General features: G+C 43.7%; 1 protein-coding gene across 1 annotated transcript; it reads right to left on the bottom strand.

Annotated features, from left to right (window-relative positions):
* Nucleotides 1–2,041: 2,041 nt before the first annotated feature.
* Nucleotides 2,042–9,847, bottom strand: she (Src homology 2 domain containing E). The gene is made up of 6 exons (XM_083990196.1): nucleotides 8,972–9,847; nucleotides 8,339–8,465; nucleotides 6,727–6,981; nucleotides 6,088–6,484; nucleotides 3,958–4,077; nucleotides 2,042–3,176 (listed from the first exon to the last, which is right to left on the bottom strand). The coding sequence occupies exons 1-6, from the start codon at nucleotides 9,398–9,400 to the stop codon at nucleotides 2,984–2,986; spliced, it is 1,521 nt and encodes a 506-aa protein (XP_083846322.1). The 5' UTR covers nucleotides 9,401–9,847; the 3' UTR covers nucleotides 2,042–2,983.
* Nucleotides 9,848–10,487: the final 640 nt, after the last annotated feature.

The raw sequence follows: 10,487 nt of genomic DNA, 5'->3' as shown, positions 1-10,487 counted from the left end.
ACTTTTTATACAAAAACAAGATCATCTTCTAAAATATGATGTTCTGAAGTAGATTTACCAATTGAAAAACAAGCAAAGTAGTTAAATCACCTTGACTAGCTGCTAAAGAAAAATTCTGCTCTCATTAATGCATTAGTTATACTATAAACATGTTTAACAATATAACACAAACAAGATGCTGTCATCCTGCTGCATAACTAATACTAAGTTTTCAATACAATTCATGTGACCTGTTAAAAGCAGCATTTTAATTTGTGTTATTATGCTAGTGTTTCTATTCTTTAAGATGTGAGAATTTACACTTTATAAGCTCACTCCATCCAGAATTTAGGTGAGAGAAATTATGCATATCATTGCTGTCCTGTGACCCCCCCCTCCCCAAATGTCAACTTTTCATGAGCTCTGTAATGATGTAGTTTTCAGACACTCGAGTGGGTTTTAATGGTTAGTTCATAGGAAGTAAGCTTACATGAAGGAAAATGTAATATTTTGGTTTGTCTAAAAAATAAAACAGAATTAACTAAATCACCAAACTCCAAGATGCATGTGTTTCACAGGACAGCTTTGATTTGTAAAACCACCACCACTCAGACAAACAGATTGTAATACTGACTGTAACCTTCCTAAAAAACAGACAGAATCGAGAATTATGTGTCTAAAACCCCAGGCTTGTTGTTTATTTTGACCTACTTTGTGATTTAATTAAGAGAACATAGAGGACAAACCATCACAGATCACACGGATGGAGGGAGGGTGATAGTTAGTGGTGTCTGTTGTTGTGTAATATTGCCATTTGTGACACTCTGAAGGCCAAGATTAGATACGGCTCCTCGGCCGCAAAATCTGGATTCAAACCCATGCAAAAGTAAACGTCTGCTTTGCTGAAGTGTCTCTCAGAAAGACATATTTTCACTGGTGTTGACCGCATACTTTGACCCCGTGGCGCGAGTCATACGACCAATTTAGTGCCAGAAGAAACCGGGCTGGACTGTGAAGTGACAGTACGACGAGGAACTGATTGCGTTTGCTCGGCGTTACATGTTGCTGCTCTCCATTCACAAACCAAGCAGGTTATTTTGTGGGAGAGCACATTGCTACTATGGCCACAGTTATTCATAGCTCTTTTTATATTGCAGTCTGTCTCTCCTCCCTCCTCTCATTCCCCGTAGAGATGGCCCTACCTCACTCTAACTAATCACCATGGCAACCTGGTAATCCCTGAACAGAAAAATTCCGACTCCCTTTCTCTCTCTCTCTCTCAAACACACACACACATGCACACGCACACACACATAAATGCACACATGGATGCACTCACGGGCACATTCACGCTTGCACACACACACACACACACACACACACACGTGCACGCACGCACACACACACACACACACACACACGTACACGCACACACGTACACACACACATCCTCTCCCTCTCAGTAATACTCATGCAACCCAATACACTGGTGTTTACTGGTAAGACATATCTTACCACAAACACACGCTTCCATGCATCATTGTGAGGATAAAGCCTCTCTGTATTTTGCGAGATGCCTTGTGTGTGTGTGTGTGTGTGTGTGTGTGTGTGTGTGTGTGTGTGTGTGTGTGTGTGTGTGTGTGTGTGTGTGTGTGTGTGTGTGTGTGTGTGTGTCAGCGAGGATTTATACTTTTGGGTTGTGTGAAGAAATGCTATTTGTGTGTACACTATTTGTGTATGCATTTTGCATATGTGCTCAGGTTTGTCAGGATATCTTCACTGTAAATGTGCGAGCGCATGCACGTGTGCATGTGTAACTGAAATTGATTTCACACTCAGGTCAATGATTTTACTGCTACAAGAGAAAACACAGAGATTCACTCTGGTTTTTCCTCATCTGTGTTTCAGCGGCTTTTCCTTGAACCTTGCTTTGCTTTGCTGCAGGCACGTCTATTAATAACACGGTTTGACTTTAGTTAGTATGAATTTAGCTTTATTTTCTGAATAAATGTTTTACAACAATAATATACAGCCCACATCATTGGGTGGTTGATGTAAAAAAAAAAAAAACTGACAATATCAAACAGTCACTTCATACACTCATCATTTATGCATACAGTAGGTACATTTTTAGCTTCATTCACAATAAGATACCTTTTTTTTAATAAAATTCCATATTTAGATTACAGTGAAGGCACGTAAATGGGCCAGATATTCACGTATTTATTTGCACTCTAACACACACTTAAACAATTTGGCTAGCTGGATACTGTAATGTTATAAGACCCCTCCCTCTACACTACTTCTAATCATCTAATCAATAAAGCTCTTTCTCTTGACAGACACAGTCGTTGGAAAATCAGCCTGATTTTCAGGAGAGATCAATAGGTTGATTGACGTGTCAGATGGATGAACGAATATACTCCAATCAGGTGTATTGATTCTACAGACCAAGACCTAACAGGATGGAAGGGTGCTAATTGATGATGTCAGCACCTCTGTGTAAGGGGAGGAGATTATAGGCCTCTCCACTTACTTCAAATATGATATTGGCTATAGTAAGTGCAGTGGTTTATGTGCATCGTTGCAGGTATTACACAGATCAATGAGGTTTGCATGGGGGAGAGTGGGTCTTTGGAGTCAAAGGACAAAACTGTGTGTGTGTGTGTGTCTGTGATCATAAAAACATTCGGTGTGGGTTGTGTGGTAGTTTTTCTAAATTTTAGCCTCGAATCAGTCAACACTGTTACAATAGGATCAGTGTTTACTGTAGTGTCTGATTTTGACCACTAGGTAGCGCTTGGTAGAGGTACAAACAGCCTACTCAGGTGGTACACAGGGCAGTCCAAAGCAGCATCTCTGTGTATCTATCTATGTATACACACATATTCACATGTTTATGCATATGTCTGTGTGCATTGGTTCATAAATGTGTCATACATGTTTCTGCTTGTGTCTGCGCATGTGTGCTTGTGTGTCCTGTTTGTCCGTCCTTTACGCATGTTCAGTGCGGCCGGGGCACAGCATGCTGCAGGGTCATGTGCTCGGCTCCAGTGAAAGGCAGTCTGTGTGTGCAGTAGTGGTGGACCAGCTCAGGGATACTGGAGAAGACACAGCTACTCTGATCCAGAGTATAGCCCAAGCCCTTACTGCTCTTAGTCTGGGCCACAATGATGTGCACACAACTTTGACTGGTCCTAAAAGAACAAGGCAGAGGACAGAGAGAAAGACAAGACAGACAGAAAAAAAAAACTGTCAGTAACGACAGAACTGAACTGCACAGGATGCTGGAGAATGGAAACATAATATACATGCCAGAGTTTAAAAAAAAATAAAAATAGAAAAAAATAAAAAGTGTTCTCTCTTATCTATCTCTCCCCAAATGAGGCTGTGCATTTACTGGGTTCAGTGGATGTGTAAATGGGGTTAATGATGTGGACTCTCAAATGAATGAGCAGTGTACAACAAATGTGCTCTCAGGCGCGTGCGAAGACACACACACATACTCAAGACACACACGCATATACACACATGTAAATGGCACACAGGATTTCAGCCTTTATCCTGAGAACCTGCTAGTGTCGACTCTGCAAATGACACACATTCTCATGCATTAGCTGCAGTTGCTGCTACAACGGCGGCTACTGTATCTCCTTAATCTCCTTAAAGTAATGCCTTCAAAATAGCAAAAATCGTACTTAATCGGTGTGGAATACAATACAAAATGTGAGTGAGCACCAACACCTAGACATACAAAAAGGCATGTGACATTCAGAAATAAAGAAGGAAGAATCTTGAAACATTTTGATTTCCGAGCAAAATGTTTCACACTGTCAATATTGTAGCTCAGCTGTAGAAAAAGTGACATTGAGAAGTGGCAAAAAAGCAGCATAGATAAATACATATACATGTTGCTTTTTATGTACGGTACTGTGCTCAACAAACACATGAAATACACACACACATCGCCACACTCACTTCAGAGCGATGGAGTACTTGCTGGTTCCTGATTCGCTGTCTCTCACCAGGAAGCTGGCTTCCCTGCAGCGCTGCAGCTGAGCCTCAGCCTGCTGCCGACTCACACTGCCATGGTACCAGCTTGGAGAGAGGAGGGAAGGGAGGGAAGGGGGAGATGGAGGTGGGAGGCAATGAGAGACTGCAGATCATTGACATATAGCACAGTGACATATGGACATAAGTCAGATGTCAAGTTAATGATAGGTGATGATGGCAGGAGAGAGGGAAAAAGAGAGAGAGAGACTGACAGAAGGAAAGAAACAGGCCGGCAAAGATTTACAGTGTTCATAAATCAGATGGATAGACTTATATGTTGTGGAGCGAATGAGTTAACAGTGTCAAAGGTGAACTTGAGAGGAAAATGAGATGAAGTGGTCGTACAAAGTGTGCACGGCCGTGTGGAGTGTCAAGGGACGGCCAATTACGCCACGGCGGTGCTGACAGTGGCTACAGGCGAGAGCCAGATATAAACAGGTTGTATGTGGCCTCGATGCTCAGAGGCAAAAACACACTGTCTGGCATTCAGCTTCAACATGAGAGGAACAAATGCGTACATGCTCTGAGCATGTGCCCTGCACGGTCCAGCTAAAGAGGAAAGGCCACAAGATGAGGAAAAGGTGGTTTACAGTGAGAATGAGTCTGACTTTGTCTATTCAATCAAGCCTCACCTCAAGGGTACGCCTCCCTTCAGCACTTCTATTCAGCACCTTTAGGGTTGCTGCTGGCTTGTGCTCGCAGTAATAAAGACCCAATTTCACTTAAAAATGTCTTAAGTGCCAAGTGTAAAATATATATGAGATTTCGGCCAAGAGGGCTGGCAGCGTCTGCGCTGTGTTTGACACTGTGAGTCACCAGATGAGATATTGAGGTAATTCTGCCTGATTGCTTTACAACTTTTTACACAGGGAAACTGATTTGTAGCCAAAACGGAGGAGGGTGCTGATCTCTGAGCACTCCTTACAAACAGAAGGTAAATAAACGTTGGGCTTTTTCTACTATGATAACAAACGCAAGCAGGGCAACGCAGAGAGGCGGACAGCGGAATAAAAATAGCACTGAAGTTTGCAGAGTGTCTGAGAAATGTGCGGTTAATGTTGATAAGCACAAATAATACGCAGACGTGAGATAAAGGCGACCAAATGTCTCGACCCCCATCTCATTTGTTTAATTCCCTCAATCCATTAATCCTGTTCAAGGTGGTGGTGGGCGCTAACACTCATCCCTGCTGCTTGCAGCAGTGGGTGAGCAGCAGCTCACAGATGAACAGGTAAACAGAAGAGAAAACACTCTGTAGTCTTTGTCATATTTACTTTGAAGTTTCCAGTTCACCTAACCTGAATGCGTTCACACTGTGGGAGGGAGCTGGAGCACAGGATCCTGTTACTGTACCTGTGCAAATCCACCTTGTGTTTTTCACTAGGACTTGTGTCATGTCACTCCTCATTTGAATAACTCTACAAAATCACTTGTTTTTAACATCAAGATTAATGCAAACGAGTCAGTAATATGTTAATATTTAAAATGGCTATTCTAACTTGAACCATTCTGTATTTTCTCCTTTATTATCATATTATTTTCTAAATAATATTAATAATTTATATAGCGCCTTTCAAGATACCCAAGGATGCCTTACAATAACACAACAGGAAACAGCAACAGACAACAGACAACCAAATTAACAGACAAAAGCCTGCAAGAACAAGTGCCTTTTCAACATAGATTTAAAACGGTCTAGCGTCTGTGCTTGGCGCAGAGTCAGTGGGAGCGAGCTGCCACATTATAGGCCCTGTTGTACTGTAGGTGCGCCTACTTGTGCGGGGGATGTTGAGGAGACCCATGTCAGCAGACCGCAGGTTCCATGAGGGATGGTGCACATGAAGGAGGTTGGTTAAAAAGCTACTGAGGGGCAAGTGCATGCAGAGATTTGTAGGTGAAGAGTCAGTGAGGTCTATTCAATTTGCAGCTATTTGCTCTTCAATGATGTCAGCATGATGTAATGAATCCTATGCATGGTTTGTCATGTTACACATCACATATGCAACATTTCACACCTCCTCCCTCTACACAAGTACGTCGCCTCTCCCTCCTTACCTCTGCTTCTCCAGCGGCAGACTTGGGTCCACTTTGGCTACGTCCCCATCCAATGGGGCACAAGGGGAGGTAGGGGACGGAGGGGAGAGTTTGCTAGGGCTGGAGGAGGGTGAGAGGGGCGAGAGTTTGAGGGTGGGGAAAGAGGGAGATGGAGGTGTGAGAGGGGAAAGTTTGAGAATGGGAGAGGAGGGAAAGGAGGGAGAAGAGGATGAGGTTGAAGAAGAGGAGACAAGTGTCTTATGGTTCCAGTTCTTCTGTCTGAGGGTGTGTTGTTGTTGCTGTTGTTGCTGCTGCTGCTGCTGCTGCTGTTGTTGCTGCTGCTGCTGCTGCTGCTGCTGGCGGGTGGAGGTTGAAGCGTTCTCTTTGGCGGGAGAACAATCCAGTGCCTCAAACTGAGCTGGAGGAAGTAGGAGAGACAATATCAACCTTTCATAATAAAACTCTATCAAAGGTACCAGATCTACCAAAGTAAACACACGTCTGGAAATTGATTCAGCAGGATTGTTTAGTTTCCTCTCTAAAGCAAACATAAAATTGTTGTGGCATTACTGTACAAATAAAACTCATGGCATCCTTCCTCCACTCCCTACACCCCCACCCTTTCCACCCTTCCCATCATCCCTTTCTCCCTTTCGCTACCTGACAGTGCTCTCACAATGTCCTCTTTTCTCCACTCCCAGGGCAACTCGTACTCGGTGGCAGGACGAACGTCAGACTCTGGCCGGGTGACAGGGATCCACACCCCCTCGCTATCACCTTCCAGTCCTCCCTCATACGGCGTGTCGTAGATATTGGGAGGCGTGGGCTTGCCCTCTTCTCCCTTCCCCTCTCTGTGGCCTCGGTCCAACAGAACACACACTTTCAGGAGGTCCTTGGAGCCCCGTCTGCGAACCTCTGCAGCAGAGTGGTCATGAGATTTGTTAATAATATTGGATTTTCACTTACAGTTTACAACAACACAGAAAACTTTGCATCTCCCAAAGGACTCACAATGGTGTCACCTTCTCTTGTTAGGATTTGTTTTTTATGATTTCAGCACAAAGTCACTATATATAGAGTATATATAATTTTTTTTTTACATGTAAAATGTTGATGTTAAAATTTAACTAACTTTATTAACATTCACCTAAATTCACCTCACTTCTTGCAAGCTTCTCAGTATAAATTTGCATAATGAGTCTGTCACATATCCAAAGGGATGTGTGATATTCAGTGTGTCCTAATCACCACAGCTGGAAACAGAAAAAGGAGAATGTCTTCACTGAGACTCATGCAAAATTAAGTAAAGATAAAGTACACTTTTAAACCCACATTTAATTGACTTTATGGTTTGGCCTTTTAAGTTTATCAATCACATCAAACTAATCAGCACAAGATTTCGACAGTAAATGAATACAGCATGGTGCCCTGGACATCTGCATTTACTGTACCTACAGTGTTTCCCTCTGGTCATTGTGTTTGTTACGAGAACTTACTGCATTTTTAGGAACTTGACTTGTTGTGTTTCTTTGCTGTCCAACAGGTAGCCTGTATATGTGCGCTATTGTGTGACCAAACAATGGAGGTACAGGAAGAAAAGGTCAACACAACTGCTGATTGGCTGGATGACCAGGCGACTTCCTGGCTGCTGGGAAGTGATTGGGCTAGGGGCAGTGGGTGAGGAGGGGGGAGTGCTGTAGATTTTCGGGAAGGGTTGAAGGGGTCTTTCAATTCTTTTTCACACGTAAAAAACCATAAAGTATTATGTGTATGTGTGTGTGAGGGGGGGCATTGGGGCCAACTTCCTATCAAGAGAATGGGGCAAAGGAAACAGAGGCAGGAGACAGGAAGTTGGAAGAGGAAGCTGCACCCATTGTCCCTGCACAACACTGTTCCTATAGCAACCGCCAGCAGGGAGGGAAGTCAGAGAGAGACTGAGGGTCTGACTTGGCTCAATGTCCCTTTTTAAACAGCCCTTTAACAGGAATGTGAGCTGGTGTGAGTGCACAGAAACTGAGCTAAGATGTGTAAAGTGTCCCTGGCTTGCGTGTAATTTATTTATCAAAGGTCATATGCAAAGTGTGTCAAGGGGTAAATAAATTATGGCAGCAGACAAATTCCAGTCTGACAATTATTTCCTTATGTGGCATAATCAGTAGAATGTGCAGTTCAGATTTGCTTTGGATATATTTTGTCTCCGATGGCAGTTTCTGAGAAAACACACTAGTTCCAGCTTGTACTTGCTGAAGCAGATGATCAACCTTGACCTCACCTGTGATGATGACCTGGGCATCATAGGGCTCCATGTACCCATCATTCACCCCAGCTCTCTCAGCCTCTCTCTGCTCCTTGGTTTTCTCTGCATCAAAAGGATCTGCGTAGTCTTCCAGGATGATCAGCTGTGTGTGAGATGGAAAAGACAGACAGTCAGAGGGCACAACGCTGGTCTACTGCCTATGATGTTACATTTACCTGGAGACAACAGAGCAGGCGGGGGGAGAGGGATCTGACCCACTACAATGCATGTGTGGGTGTGTGTGTGTGGTGTCCATGACTGAGTGACAAGAAATGGAGGGACAAGCGGAAATACTTGTGCAAAGAGGTCAGTGCATTGTTTGCCTGTTTGATGTGACACAATGTAGTGAAACTGCATTGTGTTCTTTTGAGAGTGATGGAAATTGAATACAGGGTTATGAACTAAGAGGTGGGGAGGGAAAACACAAAGGAGAGCACTGATCTCAAGAAACAATGAAATTAGTTTTTTGCACTGTACAGTATATTAAGTTTTAATCTGGTATAGCTGTCTCTGTCTGTCTTGGTTTGCTTCTAAATAAAAAGCAGATGAAATGAAATATGAAGATTAAAAGTGATGGGCTACATGATGGACTCTCCAGAGGTTACTCACCGCTGTCTTTATGTCAGACCTTCCCTTCTCGTTCTCAGGCAGCTTCTGTTCACTTATCCCGTTGAGTTTCGGGGTCTTGTCTTGTTTGTCCACCTTGATCATTCTGCTGATGTACGCTTGCGCCAGACTGGAGGTCCTGACCTGGCGGTTCTCATCTGATGGCCCGGTTTCGATCTTGGAGTTCTTGCGACCTTTTCCATTTGTGAGACTATCCCAGACTGTCCCACCAGAGCGACCAAGTTCAATAGCAGAGTTCTTCCTATTTCTCCCTGCTAATAAACCCCCCACTCCTCCATCCTTACGCTGGCTTCCCTTCAAGCTATCTCGCGAAGGTTTGGACCGAGTTTGTGGACCAGACTCGGATGCCGAGCGGACCCTTTCGTTTCCATTCTTCAGGTTGATGGGGAAATCTCTGAACCATTTTGCCATGGCTGTCGAGGTATTAACGCTTCTCAAAGATTTAATATCAAACAAATGCTTGGTCTTTTACCCCACTGGAACTAACTTTGAACTGCGCGCAATAGCTCCAGCTTTACGCACACTATAGCCTACTTTTACGCACGCCTCGGTTCAAACAAGTTTGCTATAAAACTGTGAGGATATCTAAGTAATCAATCTGAGAAGATACCACTTTATGTTGCTGCACTGCTTCCTAGCGTCTGGCACTCCGTGACAATCAGAGAACTTCTGGTGCGTCTTGGAGATCATTGGCCAGCGTTGCTTTGTTGCTGCCACCCTGCACCTGCAGTAACAACTATCCCTGCAGCTTGAAAAGTAGCTTCTGCAGAGCGTAAACTCGGAAGAACTGGAAGTTTTTCTTTGAACCCAGTAAAGATCCCATTCCCGGAGCGTGAGATGGTGCGTCGAGTCTGTCGAGTAGGCGAAGTGATGAGATGGAGAGGAAAGTTAGTGTGCGCAGACAGTGGGATGTCGCTGGGGTTTGGGGAGGGGCTGTGTGGACGGGGCGGGGATAGTCAACTCCACAACTAAATCCTTTGAAAGTCTCCAAACTTTATCAGTATGCTGGACTGACGCCAACAGACGCCTGGCAACAAGCAACATGTAGGATTCACAATCTGACAGATATTGCACAATTCAGGAGGGGGGGTTCGGAGTTTTTTTCCCCAGCTGAAATCATGGAGAGGTGAGTGGACCACAGCATATGTGTGGTCCACTCACCTCTCCATGGCAACAACCTGGAGACATTTGCATTAAATAAATCACTTATTTCTTTATGCAGTTACTATTATTGTTTGTATTAGGCTATGTCGGAATTAAATTAAATTAAATTAATTGATTCATTACATTCATTGCATGATTGATTATAAAATTCTGAATACAAAAAGATCAAACTACCTTCACGTTAAGCTTCATGTTCTTGGAGGTCGTGCACTTGTTGCAGAGATGTGGATCTTTTTCCCAAGGCCCTGATGCTGCTGGTCCCCCAGCTTGTATATGGGTACGCCATCTACTGGTAAATCTAAGAAATAAACACACAGGGGCATCAGTGTGTATT

Source organism: Trachurus trachurus (assembly GCF_905171665.1).
Source record: "Trachurus trachurus genome assembly, chromosome: 16".
NCBI classification, from domain to species: Eukaryota; Metazoa; Chordata; class Actinopteri; order Carangiformes; family Carangidae; genus Trachurus; species Trachurus trachurus.
The sequence above is the reverse complement of the archived record's forward strand: the minus strand, read 5'-3'. Positions and strand labels throughout refer to the sequence as shown.

Excerpts from the sequence above, each read along its gene's own strand:
- she (XM_083990196.1), bottom strand. The coding sequence starts at position 9,400 with ATGGCAAAATGGTTCAGAGATTTCCCCATCAACCTGAAGAATGGAAAC. Across the intron at positions 6,485-6,726 it reads CATTGTGAGAGCACTGTCAG|CTCAGTTTGAGGCACTGGAT; the intron begins GTAGCGAAAGGG and ends TACTTCCTCCAG. Across the intron at positions 3,177-3,957 it reads AAGTACTCCATCGCTCTGAA|GACCAGTCAAAGTTGTGTGC; the intron begins GTGAGTGTGGCG and ends TTGTTCTTTTAG.